At 37.9% G+C, this 16,727-nt stretch overlaps 2 protein-coding genes across 2 annotated transcripts; both read right to left on the minus strand.

The window, feature by feature from the left end:
- Positions 1-251: 251 nt before the first annotated feature.
- Positions 252-9,132, minus strand: LOC102689004 (extracellular calcium-sensing receptor-like). Its single transcript, XM_069197388.1, has 7 exons — positions 9,053-9,132; positions 4,241-4,500; positions 3,791-4,085; positions 2,376-3,191; positions 1,968-2,195; positions 1,409-1,532; positions 252-1,198 (listed from the first exon to the last, which is right to left on the minus strand). Exons 2-7 carry the CDS (start codon positions 4,438-4,440, stop codon positions 285-287), a joined length of 2,577 nt encoding a protein of 858 aa, XP_069053489.1. The 5' UTR covers positions 4,441-4,500; positions 9,053-9,132; the 3' UTR covers positions 252-284.
- On the minus strand, positions 7,941-14,023 carry LOC102689210 (extracellular calcium-sensing receptor-like). Its single transcript, XM_069197695.1, has 6 exons — positions 14,016-14,023; positions 11,758-12,052; positions 10,616-11,431; positions 9,848-10,075; positions 9,077-9,176; positions 7,941-8,857 (listed from the first exon to the last, which is right to left on the minus strand). The coding sequence occupies exons 1-6, from the start codon at positions 14,021-14,023 to the stop codon at positions 7,941-7,943; spliced, it is 2,364 nt and encodes a 787-aa protein (XP_069053796.1).
- Positions 14,024-16,727: the final 2,704 nt, after the last annotated feature.

Consider the following 16,727-nt stretch of genomic DNA (forward strand, 5'->3'; position numbering starts at 1 on the left):
CTTATAGATTGCAGTCCTCGATGATCAGGCTCACAACACAATGTTTTTGACCTTCACTTACATTCCCTTCCGTGTACAAAGCTATGAGACAAAGACATACACATTTACTTCACGATCAAATCTTATAGAGCAATTCTCAGAATACTTGCAAAATAGAATTGTGCACATCATAGAGTTTTCTCATTCCTCACACTAGATATGGAAGTGTTTTTTAGCCTATTTTGTTTTTTGAAAATAATTTTGGAAACAAAGTGGATTCTTTCTGTTTTTTTCTCCTCATGGGTTTAAAGTGCTTTTGATGACATCTTACCCATCAAACCCTTCTTTGTGTTTATCTCAGGATTTAATATTATAATGTAACATTTGGGTGCAAATATACAGAACAGCAAACCAAAACTTGATGCTAGAATAGCAAATATTTCCACAGCTACGGTGAACTTCCCAGGAGAGCTAATATAAGCTGGGATAAAGGTGATCCAGACTGCACAGAATATGAGCATGCTGAACGTAATGAATTTGGCTTCATTGAAGTTATCAGGCAGCTTCCGAGCCAGGAAAGCGAGCACAAAGCACATGGCAGAGAGGAATCCTATATACCCTAACACAGCACAAAATCCAACTGTTGATCCTAAATCACACTCTAGAATTATTTTTTCTTTATGGTATTTCATGTTTTTATAAGGAAAAGGAGGTGATATTGTCAACCAAAGAACAGAAATCAAAACTTGTATAAGTGTGAAAGCAAGAACACTTAAGCGCTGCTGTGTGGGGCCAAACCATTTCATAATGTTACTGCCTGGCAGTGTAGCCCTAAAGGCCATTAACACCACTATTGTTTTCCCCAGAACACAAGAGATGCACAGGACAAATGTGATCCCAAATGCTGTGTGGCGCAACATACAGGACCAGTCAGAGGGCTGGCCAATGAAAGTAAGTGAACAGAGGAAACACAGAGTCAATGAAAAGAGCAGAAGGAAACTCAGTTCAGAGTTATTGGCTTTGACAATGGGAGTGTCTTTAAACCTAAAGAAGACAATTGCTGTAGATAAAGCTAAAAATGTTCCCAGTAAAGCAAACACAGCTAGTAGTATTCCCATTATTTCTCCGTATGATAGGAATTCAGTCTCCTTTAAGATGCACTTGTCTTTCCGATCATTGGACCAGTATTCCAAAGGGCACTTAGTACAGTCAATGGAATCTAAAAGAAAATATTACAAATAGAATTAATTACAAAAATATTTATTTTGTTCATATCCCAAAAGAGCAATATCCTTGCGCCACAAAATTTCTAGTGTCTACATTTAAGGAATATGTATGGCCCTTTTTTTTAGATTATATCTTGCAACCATAGTGAATGGATTTACAGAAAATGTAAAAATAAATAAATATGCCTCTAAATTGTATTTACCAGTTTGGTTGCTGATCTCTCCTTCAGCACATGGTACACAGTCAAAGCAGCAGACAGGCCTTCCCTTCTGAACAGCCTTCCGAGTGCCTGGAGCACAGCTCTGACTGCACACTGACACAGGCACCTTGAAATCAACACACAGAAATAGCTTAATACAATCGGGTATTACAATACTTAATACAATAAATCCAAATGTATATACAATTTAATATATACATCAGTCCCACCAGGATCTTGTGGACTTTTTTTAGATTATTGCACCCCAAAATGACTGCATTTGCAGCAGCATTTTTCAAAATCACACTTGAAGAAGGCTCCATGGCCAAACATTGTGTTTTTTCTTCTATTTTCAGTATGGAATAAACCTATTACTTGTTCCTTTGCAGCCTACGCTTGCTGACGCAGCTACCCACCTGAAGTATAACCATGTTACTTTGTTCTTATCTGTCTTTGCTTTTTGAAATATATATCAAGCCCCATAACAAAGTAAATTGTTATGTATCATGTATCAAGTAACAAGCAGTAAGGCTGAGAATGAATGGACTGGGTAAGGCATTACCTGAATCTGTCTGCCTGCCCAGACCATGCTGATGTTGTTCATTGTGAATTGCAGCCCTGCTGAAGAAGAGGCATCATAATATCCAGCCACAGCAAAGTCTGTGTTTCCATCTTTATTGAGCTGCCAATTAATTAATTCGTATCTCGCCACTGGATCTCCGTTTTCGTCAAAAGACATTTGTTCTCCAGTTTTAGTTTTGAAATGAACATTTTTCAGATAATGGAGCACCTAGGCAAATGCAGATTATGTTCAGTGTTAATTTGGTATTTACTATTAGTTGGTGACGCTGTCTCAGATTTCAGATTGCATTAGAGCCACATTAGAGAACTAAACTCAAGAGCTGCTTTCAGTAGCTGCTTACTATAGTGCCTTTCACCATAGCAGTATTATTATAAGGTCACTCCTTACCTGCCACGGTGAGATTTCCATCTTGTTCACACATGTGTGGTTGAAAAGAGTCTCTCTTCCAGGTTTGCATGTCAGAAGATCATGCAGCGCATGTGCCACTGCATACACAGCTTTGTAAACATTGTGAGGGATTCTTTGCTCTGACACATCAGTGTACTGGTTTTTCACTTCTCGTAGGCTCTCCGCCCCTGTGCACGGCTTCTTATTTTCTTTACCATCCTGGCGAGTCAGGGTACAGCTAAAAACAGTTTCCCAGAATTCTGTCAAAAACTCATTATCAGGGTCAGTAGATGGATGGACGCTAAACAGAAAATTATCCAGGCCTTTTATTTTTGTATTAACATTTGCAAATCCAATTGCTCCACCAAGAATCTTAAAACTTTCACGGTTAGCAATGCCTCTAGAAGAAATCCAAGACTCACTGCCTATCCACTGTAAGCCAGTAATATTCTGCCTCAGCATTTCTTGTGTTAGCATGGTCATCTCGACCTGAGGCAGGAAGGCCAGGACAACTTTTGAGGTGGATTGTTTAACAATGCGAGCAATTTTCTGAATTTTCTCTATTGGGTCAACACTTGAGAAAGCCTCTGAATATTCAATACATATCCCCTCTTGTTGTGCGATTTTCACAAATGTAGCCATTCCACTGTTTCCATAGTCATCATCACTTCTAATGGCTCCAACCCAGGTCCATCCAAAGTGCTTCACCAGCTGAGCCAGGGCTCTGCTCTGATAATAGTCACTGGGGATGGTTCTGAAGAATGAAGGGAATCGCCTTCTGTTACTCAGACAAGCACAGGTAGAAAGGTAACTGATCTGTGTGTGAAAAAGAAATTATATTTCATATATAAGCATCCTGCTTCTAGAAATAAGTTGCTCCATTCATTTTCTAAAATACAGTACAGGATTTATTGTTTCTACACTGCTTTATAGATTCACATGTGTTACTTTCCTAATAAATAAACGATGACACACAGTTAGATGCATAGGGCAATTGAGATTCTTGTGGTGGCTTTCACCAGCAAGAGAATTGACTGCATTAGAAAACAGCTAGGGGTAGTATCCTGCAGTTATTAGATTATACTGCTTAATGTCAAGCTATTGGAAAACAGAAACAGTAATGTGTCATCAACATTCCATGATCATCCGATATCCTGTACCATATGGAATAGTACTGGTCAGATATGGAAATCAGAAATTACCTACTGTAAATACCCGATATGAAGTTTCCCCGAAACCAGACAAACCTTTGCCAAGGGATTGTTGGTTATTTTTATTAATGAGACAGAAATAATCAATCATTCTCCAAAAAATGTTCAATGTCTTGTACAGTAATTGTTGTGCATTCACAAACCATTGTTCAGCTACTGAAATTGGTCACTTTGAGAAGTGCAGAGCATTTGAACGTATTTTACCATTGGTACTTGAAAAGGTCCAACGGTTGTGATGGTTCCAATCGTTATAGATGATCCAGATTGTCCTATAATTGCTTGGGCGTTAGGTGGTCTGGTGCAGGACGTTTCAGCAATATCTCCTTCTTCATGGCCATTCACCATATTCAGAGCACCTCTTATTGATGAAGGTATGTTGGGACACACACTGTAGATCCTATAGCCCAGTGTGACATTGGGGAGAATTTCTGTACTGTTGTTAATTTCCTGTATTGTGAAAATCATGGTCTGGGCAAGCTGAAATTCTCTTAACTGTATGCTGCAATGATGTTCAGAAAAGGATATGAAAGATGACTAGTACAAACAATTAGTATAAAATATATATACCACAGATTATGTTGGATATCACACAATTCTCATTTCAGTACTTTGCTACATAAAACAACCCTTTAGTATATTTAACATTATACTTACCCCTTGCATTCTGTAGGTTCAGGAAGGTCTTTGAAGTTGGGTGTTGTACTAACAATGCCTGCTTTTATTGAAAATAAACCTCCAATTATGATGTCTCCATCCATTGAAAATGCAGGCGTTTCTGGGCGTCCTTGTAACCTGCAGATGGGTTTTTCTGCCAGTGTTGAAAATGCTATCAGCACAACCTTCAGGACAAACATTTTCTAGTCCTTCTCAAACTGGAGACAAAGTGTTGTATTCATCCTGGTTTATATACTCTCCTGTGTGCCAAAGCAAACGTCAATGTCATCACAACAGTTACAACAGTAACTCTCTAAGGTGAGCTGGATCTCTGGTGTGTAAAAGAAAATAACAAAAAGTGCATTTGCTGATTCAAAGCTAATATTTAGACTCATGCAGTTTGTTTGTAGCAATTTTAGAATAACATTTTTAGCAATTGGAACTTTGCTTGAAAGAAATACTAACACCTTGTCTCCAGCATAAACTTTTGCAGTTGAGTCAGGAGGGTCATATCCACATCAGGTTTTGGCTGGTTTATGACATTTTGTTTCTATTTTAACAATTTTCCTAGTTGTTGTTGAATGTGAATTATAATCCAGCAAACAAATACAGCACGGGCTGCAATTAAATATATTTTCTTTTAAGAGTTGTTGGCTGTTTTTTTCCTGATATAATCAACGTGGCAAAACTGTGTTAAATTATTTGGGCAAGACTCATTTGGCTTTTGTGCATTTGCCCCTAGGAGGTCCAATGTCAAAAAGTTGCATATGCGGTGGGCTCTGTACTCAAGGAATTTAACATCAATTCAGTATTAATGTTATTTTTTTCTAGATCTCTTCATCATTCCTTCTCTTCCTCCCTGCATCACAGCTTTTGTTCTCCTATGCTACATTACCTTTACTATCTGCCCTGTTTTTCTCTCACCTGAAGAGGGCTCCACGGCCAAAATGTTGTGTTTTCTTTCTTCTCTCTTAATAGGAATAAACCTATTACTTGATCCTTTGCAGCCTACGCAGGCTGACGCAGCTACCCTCCTGAACTAATTTAATTGTTATTTGTTTTTCTGATAATTGAAGTGAATTTGATTCAATTTGATGTTTTTAAACACCCTGGGAATTATATAGTTTTCACTAAATATATCAGCATTTTTATGACTCTCCTCTCTTTTGTTTGAAAATACATTACAAGCTAAATGCACAAACATAAAATAGCATGAGCTATGAAAGTAATGCACATATTTCTAAATGCAATAATAAAGTAATGTTACACATCAGTTTCGTCACGTGCAGTAGTATCCTTGTCTTTTGAGTTTAAGTTATAGAGATAAACAACGTTTTAACTCCTTGAAACAAGACGTATTTTGTCTTTATCAGCTGGGAAAAATCTCTTGCTTTTCCTAAGGATGAAAGGTGATGTGAATCAGTAGGTGCCAGGTCAAGATTGTGAGGATGATAGTGTTGTCCCTCCTATCTGTAATACGGTAATCAGTCACATTTTGTGGTCTGGTGTGTGGCCTGGTATCATTGTGTAACAATGTGGTAATGCTTCAGAGAAAGCAGAGATCTCTGAGTTGCTTTGACATTCAGTGGGCATGCATTCTACAGTTCCTCCAGTGCTCATGGATGGTGTCCTCATAGGTACCAATGCAAAATTTGTTTGCAGTGACGGGAATTGACTGTCACTATCTTCATCCCTCCTCCAGATGGCGCTCCAGCCCTTTTTTGTATTTTAGTTTCATTATTACGTTCACCTGCCCCTTGTCCCATGTGTATTATTTAAACACACGCCTCTGAAGCTCTGCGCTCAGCATTGGAAGATGGACGTCACAGGGCTTGCCTATTCCCCGGGCTCGTGGGTAGCCCAACGGCAGGTCTTATTCCCCTGACCATCTGGGTCAGGGGCTCGGAACACCAGGCTCCGTTATGTCTTTAACTTCCTAGTTCCTGATTCCTCGTTCCTGTTTCCGTCTTTGTTCCTGTCTATCTCCCGGCTATGGACTTTTGGACTGCTTCCTGGTTTGCCCTTCTGGATCGTTTTGGACTTGTGCACCTGCGCCGGAACACTGGCGTCACGCCCCCCCCCCCCCCCCGTCAGTCATCCTGTCCTGATCCTGTCATGTTTCCCTGTTGCCCTTCTCCAGTCTCTTCCAGATTTTACCGTCTGCCTAGGGTCCTAAATACTCACCACACGGAAATCTGAACCGGTTCCCGTTACACACGCATGCATACAGTATGAATGTTCTAGTCGATGAAGATGTTTGACTGCCTCACTGAAGGTCTGAGTTTTCTAGTCAGACCCTTAATGAGGCAAACATTTTCACCCATGGGGGATGTGATTGTGACACCCAGATTGCGCCATTATCTTGAATGCTTACACTGTCATCACTGAAGCCATTGCACCACCCTTCATCTCCTTGTCATCACATGGCAGCTTTATGCCTCCATGAGTTAACAGAGATGTTCAGTTAGGATTGTGTGCAGTTCTAGTTGTATCAGTCGGCAAGGCCATCTATAAACTGGTGCAGCAATTTGCATTAACACAAACAGGTGAAACGATCATGTGGGGTCAGGTGATCTAAGCCATGATGTTACAGTGAGCTCACTTGTATTTGGGTTACTCAGCCTTGATCACAGAAACATGTCCAAAAAAAGTAAAAAAGTGAGGAATTGAATTGTTGATTTTGTGTGTTTGGGCATATGTGATCTTTTTTCATTATATACAATAGCAAACTAGCACTTGACACCTTATTATTGCAAACTATAACAGCAGACTGGTGATTTTTTTGCAGTTCATTGTCTTACTACAGTACCTTACTAATTTTACTTATTTTTCAAAGTGTTGTGAAAAAAACACCCCACACATGTATTGTTCAGATAGCATTCTTAATCTAATTACACTTTTGTTTTTGAACAATCTCTTTTGGTGAAGTACCATTTGCTCTTGCCCATAGGGATCCTCAGTGATTAGTAGACACCGTCCCTCCTCTGTAAACCTCAGGCAGTGCTGAGGCTGAGGGGAGTGAGCAGAGCTGCTGACACAGGAGACCTGATGTCTTTCAGGGAGAAATAGGCTTTTATTCTCAGAGGAAATGGCTTTGTACATTTAATTGTTTTTAAAGTTGTTTGTAGACCAACATCAGCACTTCCAGCTGCAGTGCAGTTTTCCTCACTACAAAGAAGCCTTTAGCAGTAAGGACGTGTGTCCTCACCTTTTTTTCCTGTTAGCCCCTCGCATTAATTAATAAAATGGCACATTTTGTATCTGAGCAAAAAGCCCTGCAACTGCTGTGGATTTCAAAGAGCTCTGCTCATCAGCCTGTTAATGGTAAATGAATAGTCAAACGGTCCCCAAATAATTCTGCTGTATTTTATGTAAGAGAATTATGTTAGACAATTTTCAAAAATGAGAATTATGCAAGAACAATTTCAAAACAAATGTAACTGCATTTAAGTCTAGCCAGTTAATAATGTTATAAACTTACATGTGCTTTGTTGTATCATTTGGCATTTACCAAGACTTGTAATACATTGAAAATGTTAAAAATTAAAGATTTTAGTGTGTACTATTATTGTTTTTAATAATTGGTATGGATATGCCTATTTTTCTATTTATTAAATTACTTAATTCAATTCACTAACCAATGTGTAAAACTAAATTATTCCAAAAGTGCTTTTCCCTCCTTACACTTCTCATATTAGATTTAATGTGATTTTGAAGGTTGCTTACCCATCAAATGTCTCTTTGTGTTCATGTCAGGATTTAATATTATAATATAACATTTTGGTGCAAAAATACAGAACAGCAAACCAAAACTTGATGCTAAAATAGCAAATATTTCCACAGCCACTGTGAACTTCCCAGGAGAGCTGATATAAGCTGGGATAAAGGTGATCCAGACAGCACAGAATATGAGCATGCTGAATGTAATGAATTTGGCTTCATTGAAGTTATCAGGCAGCTTCCGAGCCAGGAAAGCGAGCAAAAAGCACATGGCAGAGAGGAATCCTATATACCCTAACACAGCACAAAAGCCTACTGTAGAACCCAAGTCACACTCTAAAATTATTTTTTCTTTATAATATTTTGTATTTTTATAGGGAAAGGGAGGTGATAATATCAACCAAAGAACACATATCAAAACCTGTACTAGTGTGAAAGCAAGAACACTTAACCTTTGCTGTGTGGGCCCAAACCATTTCATAATGTTACTGCCTGGCAGTGTAGCCCTAAAGGCCATTAACACCACTATTGTTTTCCCCAGAACACAAGAGATGCACAGGACAAATGTGATCCCAAATGCTGTGTGGCGCAACATACAGGACCAGTCAGAGGGCTGGCCAATGAAAGTAAGTGAACAGAGGAAACACAGTGTCAATGAAAAGAGCAGAAGGAAACTTAGTTCAGAGTTATTGGCTTTAACAATGGGAGTATCTTTAAATCTAAAGAAAACAGCTGCTGTAACAAAAGCTAAACATGTTCCCAGTAAAGCAAATGCAGCTAACAGAATTCCCATGATTTCACCATAAGACAGAAATTCAATGTCCTTTAAGATGCACTGGTCTCTCTGATCATTGGACCAGTATTCCAGAGGGCACTTAGTACAGTCAATGGAATCTGAAAGAATAAATATAAATCTATAGTAAATAGAAAAAAAAATGAAGAGTGATGTCCTGAAAAGACATCTGAACATACATTCAGATTGATGTTAATGTCACTTACTGTACATGAATTAGGAATTAACTTCTGTGTCCAGCCTGCTCAACTGAAATGTCTTAATGTGTTGTGTTTCATAATTTGGGGTTTTGATCTTACCGGTTTGGTTGCTGATCTCTCCTTCAGCACATGGTACACAGTCAAAGCAGCAGACAGGCCTTCCCTTCTGAACAGCCTTCCGAGTGCCTGGAGGACAGCTCTCACTGCACACTGACACAGGCACCTTTATAACAACAAAACCTATTAAGCTTAAGGACACAATACACAACACATCAAAACACAACAAGCAATAGAAGGCTTACACTGTTTTTTGCTATTACGAAGATAAAAGTAAAGAAAGGTAACATTTTAACTGTTGAAGACTGCAACACCATATTTTATATCTGAATGTTTTAAAATGGTAACAGGACTTAAATAGAGCATTCCAGTTGCACCAATTAAGTTTTAACAGAAACCCAGTACTAAAAATAATATTTTACAATTTAAAAAAAAATGTTTTTTACCAGAATATCTTGATTTCATGTGTGTCCCGGTAGGGGCAAGCAGAGGCAGCAGCCACAAAGACTTTACAAGCGCAGTACAATAGAAACAGACAAACAAACAACTCGATACAATTAAGTATCAGAATTTCAGCAGTGTGAAGGCATTCCTAATTTTCTTAAATAAAATACAAATCTCTTTGTAACATTTTTACATATTCAGAATAACTGGGTTTTGTGCCAGTAACATCTTATATACAGTACCACTTCATCACCATGAAATATCACTGGGATCATATAAGCATTCAGCTATAAAATTGACCTCAATTTACAGTACAGTTCATGTGCAGAGAATAAATAGATGAGTCTGCTTCATCAGCAGGTAGATTGATATTGAATGGCAGATGAAGACTACCTGATCTTGATCGCCTGCCCAGACAACAGAAATGTTGTTCATTGTAAACCGCTGTCCTGCTGGCAAAGACGCATCGTAATATCCAACTGTCACAAACTCAGTATCTCTTTTGTTATTTAGCTGCCAATTAACTAATTCATATCGTGCTGCAGGACCTCCATTTTCATCAAAAGACACTCTTTCCCCAGTTGTAGTTGTAAAGTTTACATTTTTCAGGTAATGAAGCACCTAGGTTAATGAATCAAAATCAATTGTGAGTTAAGCACCATTTATATTTTAGAATCTTCTTATAAATAATATTTCACTATGAGAGCTGATGTACTTCTATACTGTGGTTCAGTCAGTATTAAGAGAGAATCAGGATTTAGTGCTGAGCATTTTGCCTGTCTCTGTAGTGAATGATGTATTCAGTTGGGACTCTGGACTTGTACAGTAACTGAATAACTGAAGGTTGTAACTCTGGATGTGACAGTACCCTTAAGCAAGATATTTCAATTAGTGTGCTTCAGTATATTGTAAATCTCAGTTGTCTAAATGGATACAAATACAAGTTGATTTGGACATTTCAGCCAAACATATTAATAAAGATTTGAATTTTTGTTGTATTTTCTCACCCTTTAGCACTAAATGTATGTGCCACCAGAGCATAAAAAAGTAAAGTCAAGAATGACATACAGTATGACACTGTTTTAGGTACAGTTGGTAAATAACTCCTGGAAATTTGGTTGTTATAGTTTTTTAAACTAATATTCTGCTGATTATTATTACCTGCCATGGTTCAATTTCCATCTTGTCCGGGCATGTTGTATTGAAAACAGAACCTTGTCCGTTTTGGCAGTTGAACAAGTCATGCAGTGCATGTGCTACTGCATACACTGCTTTATAAACATTGTGAGGGATTCTCATCTCTGTGGTATCAGTGTATGGGTTATTCACATCTCTTAAGTTCTCAGACCCTGTACATCGTTGCACACTGTCACCAGCTCTTTGTTCAGTCAGGGTGCAGCTGAAGACCGTTTCCCAAAATGTCTTTAATATTCTGTTTTCATGGTCATTAGATGGGTGGACACTTAGCAGAAAATCATCCAGACCTTTAATGACTGTATTATCAATTGCAAATCCAACGGCACCTCCCAGAACTTTATAACTTTCATCGTTTGCCAGGTTGCTGGCAGTAATCCAAGATTCACTGCCAACCCATTGCAATCCCGTAACGTTGTGAAGGATCATTTCTTGTAGCAGCACTAACATTTCTCCCTGTGCCAGAAAAGCTACGATAATCTTTGATGTGGAATTCGTTATGACTTGTATAATTTTGCGAATTTTCTCTATCGGATCAGTCCTCGATAAGGCCTCTGAGTATTCTACACATATCCCTTCTTGTTGTGCGATTTGAACAAATGTAGCCATCCCATTGTTGCCATAGTCATCATCACTTCTAATGGCTCCAACCCAGGTCCATCCAAAGTGCTTCACCAGCTGAGCCAGGGCTCTGCTCTGATAATAGTCACTTGGGATGGTTCTGAAGAATGAAGGGAATCGTCTTCTGTTACTCAGACAAGCACAGGTAGCAAGGTGACTGATCTGAAAATATAGCAATAGGACAGGGATAGGAAGACAGAAAGATAAAATAGGTTTGATTATTTAAAATTTATTTTACAGATCAAGTTTACCTGAATATTTTATTTACATAACATTTTTGTAGTGTCCCAAAACCACTTGCAAAACATCATATTTTCTAACATGCATATTAAATAGAAATACTGGCTATTTTTTATTTTCTTTTTTGTGTGTTTCATATGCACATACCAGCTCTAGAAATTTCTCATTAACCTATTTAATTTAATTTTAATTTTATTTAATTGTAAATCTAAGATGACTGCTGACTGGAATATTAAAACAAGTCTTACCACTGGCACACGAAAAGGTCCAATTGTGGTGGCAGTTGCAATGTTTATGGAGGATGATGACTGGCCTATAATAGCATGAACATTTGGTGGTTTGGTACAGGAACTTTCAGACAAAGGTCCTTCTTCCTGGCCATTTATTAAATCCAAGGCAGCTCCAACAGATGCAGGAATAGTATTACAAACACTATGGATTCTGTAGCCCAAGGAAACACCTGGTAGCAGTTCTTTATTGTTGTTTATTTCATGTATTGCAAAGATCATGGTTTGGGCAAACTTAAATTCTCTGAAATGTATGCTGAAGATGTAAGAACATACAAAGACCTCATGAATATAAATATTTGGCGTTAAATATTAGTATTTTATTAGTATTCATTAATTGTACACTACTATGAACCATTTATACTTGAGTTTAACATGTTGAGATTTTCATACTGAGGAATCTGGCACTTTTATTTTGAAATAAAAAGAAAATCTTGCTGAATCAAGACATTTAACACATTCATTATAGTTACAGTAACAAACAGAATCTGCCAAAAGATCAACACACTGCTTACTCACTTGCTGTAATGATTTATAGTTTTAGTCTTGAATTCATGCAGTGAAAGTTCTATACCTACGATCTTAACTTACCCCTTGCATTCCACATTTTCTGGAATGTTTCTGAAGTCTGTTGTGGTTCCTGGATAGTCTCTGTCTATTGAAAATATTCCACCTATGACAATGTCTCCATCCTTTGAAAATGCAGGCGTCTTCCATCTGCCAAGCAGCCTGCAAATGGGTTGTTTTGCTTCTGTTAAAAGAGCAATCATGACAACTTTCAGGATTAACATTTTTAATTGCCCTTTAAATGTCAAAGTATGCATTTGCTCTGCTTTTTATACTGTACGTTAGGCTACTGCTCCCATGTGCCGAGGTGTGAATCATATGGAATTCATGTTCTCATCAAAACAGTAACTCTCAAAGGTGAGTTGTGTGTCATGTGCCTACTGATTAAAAACCAAGAACATAGTTTTTTTCATGATCAATCTATAACCTCCCAGTCTTAACATTTTTAGAAGCTAATGAAATAGGTCACAAAAAATGTTCAGGTACATTTTAATTGGCTGGCGTTTACTTACATTTTTATTAATGTAATATTTTGTATATGATTTCACTTAAAATTGTTCTAAAATATATGTTGCTGCAAAAATGTAATCAATTAAAATGTGAGAACTTCAATCAATCAATCTTTTATTTTAGTAGTGCCTGACTTTGTTTTAGAAATTTGAAATAAATGTTTGAAGATTTGTTTACATGTACATGTAGGAAAATAAAAATGTTTCTTCTACAAACATCATCCATTTACTCACATTAGTAAACAAATTGCCTCACACAGACACATAACCCTTTGAGATCCACAGGACAACAGTATCAAAAATGGCTTTGTCTGCCAGCTCCAGATTTTAAAGAGTCTCATACATTATCATAAGACAGCTTAAATTAATATTGTTGTCCTTCATTATATTCCACACACTTAGATTGCTAATAAATTTAAATGCAGCTCGAGGTCCTTCCTTGTTACTGCATACTCATTAATTATTCCTTTCCATCAGTGAATTAAATTGAGCTTCAGTGTCAGCAAAAATTGTTTAGTAAAAGTATTTGGTGATAAATGCTATGAAGCCCCCTGGACACAATGAGATGTAATAAAGATCCAAAATGAACTATTATTTCTTAATGAAAGTTTTTTAATGAAAAATACTAAATGATAACTGAAATAGTATTTTAAAATACAAGTGATAGCTTTTTAAAGTAAGCATATTTTTCATCGTACACAATTTTGTTGACTCCTTATTATACTGATAAATTTTAAGAAACATTATGAAATAACTTCTAATGTAAGGATGCTTTTTTAATTTTGGACATCATTGTATCACTGTGGAATTTTGTTTTTAGGGTGCAGATATGCAGTATATCTTTAAACTATATGTATATTAATATCTGATAACCATTATGTTATCAAAAGCTATTTATCTAGTCCAGAATGAGCTATGAGCCACCTACTGTACAATTTGCAAATTATAGTACAAGCCTAACTTAACCCTTATGCCTCACAGCTCTTGATCATGGCTCCATCAAACAGGCCTCAGGCAAACACTAAACTATTAATAAACTTATCTGGAATATCTAGTCAGTTTGTGAGTTGAGGAGCTGATCTAATTCTGTTTTTTATTGAAAACGTATTGTATTCCTGCTTAAATGTGTCTACAAATCTGTACCCATACATCTTCAATATTTGACCCACATAAGATAGTACACATAGGGCACAAATCGGGTGGAGTGGTGGCTCTGTGGCTAAGGATCTGTGCCTGTGACTAGAAGGTTGCTGGTTCAAATCCCACGGCTGGCAGAGGAATCCTACTCTGAGCAAGGCCCTTAACCCCAACTGCCCCAGGGTTGTACAATGGCTGACCCTGCGCTCTGACCCCAAGCTTCTCTCCCTCTCTATGTGTCTGTGTCTCATGGAGAAAAGCTGGGGTATGTGAAAAGATGAATTCCTAATGCAAGAAATTGTATAGGGCTAATAAAGAAACACATTACATTAAAGGAACAAGTAATAGGTTTATTCCATGCTGAAAAAAAGAAGAAAGAGAACACAACGTTTTGGCCGTGGAGCCTTCTTCAGGTGTCATTACACATTACATTAAATCAGTCTTTCATTTAAAAAAAGGGTAATTCAAATTCTTCCGAAAAGCAGTACCTAAAAATGACACTAAGTGTCGCCATTCTGCAAGGTAGGTTAATCAGTAGTCATTTCTGGTATTTTGGTTATTGTCATTTTCCAATTCTATGATAAGATTATGTTATGTTAAGATCCCTACACATATGTGTTGTAATATACAGTACGGCATATTTTTAAGTGTTACTGCTATATGTGATGTTACAGAATTGTCTGGCAGATCCACAAAAAGGGTGAGTTTCTTTTGTTCTTTATTTCTGGATAACCATCTACTGTAGTTTTAAGTAATTTAAAGAACAGTAACAGGGATGTGACAGAGCACTTTTCTAATTACAAAAACACCACCTGCTTTGAATCAGACCTGGGGGTGTGCCTACACCCTCTAAAACACTTCAAAACTAACAGATATTCTCCACGTGTTAGGAATTCAGCACCTGTTACTTTTTATAATGTATGAGCATTCCAGCATAGTTTTCTCACAAGCCAGACTGCCCTTTGAAAACACTAGGAGGGTGTCATTATTAAGTTATGATGAAAATTAACTTCCTCTGTGATTTTCATGAACAGACTTTATTAATAGATTCTGAAAGAAGTAATGCTTCTCCTGGACAGCATAATTAAAATAATAATAATAACAAGAATTCCTTGCACTTCTTTAGTGCTTTTCTGGACACTCCACTCAAAGTGTTTTACTGGTAATGGGGACTCCCCTCCACCACCACCAATGTGCAGCCCCACCTGGATGATGTAAAGGCATCTCTCACCACACACCAGCTCTCAGTGGGGGGGAGACCAGAGTGATGAAGCCAGTTCATAGATGGAGACTATTAGGAAGCCATGATGGGTAAGGGCCAATGGGAAATTTGGCCAGGATGCTGGGGTTACACCCCTCCTCTTTTTGAAAACAGCCTGGGATTTTTAATTACCACAGAGAGTCAGGACCTCAGTTTTACGTCTCATCTGCAGGATGGCACCTTTTTACAATATAGTTTTCCCATCACTATACTGGGCCATTAGGACCCACGTAGATTGCAGGTTGAGCGCCCCCTGCTGGCCAAACTAACACCACTCCTAGCAGCAATTTTAGTTTTTCCCAGGCTCACACCTACTTAGCTTCAGTGGATTGCTAGTTGTGAGTTACAGGGTGATATGGCTGCTGGCAGATACATATTATTATATTGTATAGTTGTATTGATAGGATTGTTTCTTTGTTGTCTACATATATAAGGAATATAGGCCAATGGGAATTATATACCAAAAATGTCTTAGATGGTCCCAAGAATACAATACAGACAGTTTTCATTTAATTTAACTGTTCTTGTATTCATCAATAAATTCTGCATTCTATGCAATCAAATTTGTTAGTAGTTGCTGTGCTTATATTGTTTGTACATCCTGGTTTACCTTAAAATTAAAAATCCCAGGGCGTTTCTCGAAAAGAGTAGGGGCGTAACCCCGGCGTCCTGGCCAAATTTCCCATTGGTCCTTACCAATCATGGTCTCTTAATTATCCCCCTCTATGAATTGGCTTCATTACTCTGCTCTCCTCCCCACTGATATCTGATGTGTGGGGAGCGTTCTGGCGCACTATGGCTGCCGTTGCATCATCCAGGTGGATGCTGCACATTGGTGGTGGTGGAGGGGATCCCCATTACCTGTAAAGCGCTTTGAGTGGAGTGTCCAGAAAAAGCGCTATATAAGTGTAAGCAATTATTATTACCTTAACCATTAAGTTAATTTCGCACTTAGCACCACTCAGAAAAACAGTTTTTAAGAGTACCAGGCCTGCAACAAAGCAAGTTGTGCTACAGCACACTGACAAAGGTACATTCAAAGACAGAAACTGACTGCATACTGTATGTGCCACTCCCCAGCTGCTCTTGGTGAACAGGTAAGCCTCTATTTGAAACAGAAGTGACACAGGGTCTGTAAATCCATGCACAGTGGTGGAACAACTAGCATTATGTGATTTGCAGGCAAAATTTATTTCACATTGCTTTGCACAAGGCCGTCCATCTTTAAGCATTTTGCATTGCGACAGATGAAGGTCTCACATGGGCTCATGGTGATGTAAGCCATGATGTTTCAATGGGCACACTCGTATTTGGGTTACTTGTAATTTCCCATGTAGCCTCAATCACTGAAACATGGCCAAGTGTGTCGGAGTAAAAATGTGAGGAATTGAATTGTTTAGATTTTGTGTGTTTGTGCTCATGCAAAACCTATTAATTATATACAGTAGTATAACAAA

Source organism: Lepisosteus oculatus, chromosome 13, assembly GCF_040954835.1.
Source record: "Lepisosteus oculatus isolate fLepOcu1 chromosome 13, fLepOcu1.hap2, whole genome shotgun sequence".
In the NCBI taxonomy this organism is placed as follows: domain Eukaryota; kingdom Metazoa; phylum Chordata; class Actinopteri; order Semionotiformes; family Lepisosteidae; genus Lepisosteus; species Lepisosteus oculatus.

Bases quoted from the DNA above. Each gene is read 5' to 3' on its own strand.
- LOC102689210 (XM_069197695.1), bottom strand. The intron at 9,177-9,847 runs GTAGTCTTCATC...GTTGTTATAAAG, and splicing joins GGGCAGGCGATCAAGATCAG to GTGCCTGTGTCAGTGTGCAG. The intron at 8,858-9,076 runs AAGGAGAGATCA...TATTTATTCTTT, and splicing joins TGACTGTGTACCATGTGCTG to CAGATTCCATTGACTGTACT.
- LOC102689004 (XM_069197388.1), bottom strand. From the start codon at position 4,440: ATGTTTGTCCTGAAGGTTGTGCTGATAGCATTTTCAACACTGGCAGAA. The intron at 4,086-4,240 runs GTAAGTATAATG...ACATCATTGCAG, and splicing joins GAACCTACAGAATGCAAGGG to CATACAGTTAAGAGAATTTC. The intron at 1,533-1,967 runs GTAATGCCTTAC...GTTGATTTCAAG, and splicing joins GGGCAGGCAGACAGATTCAG to GTGCCTGTGTCAGTGTGCAG.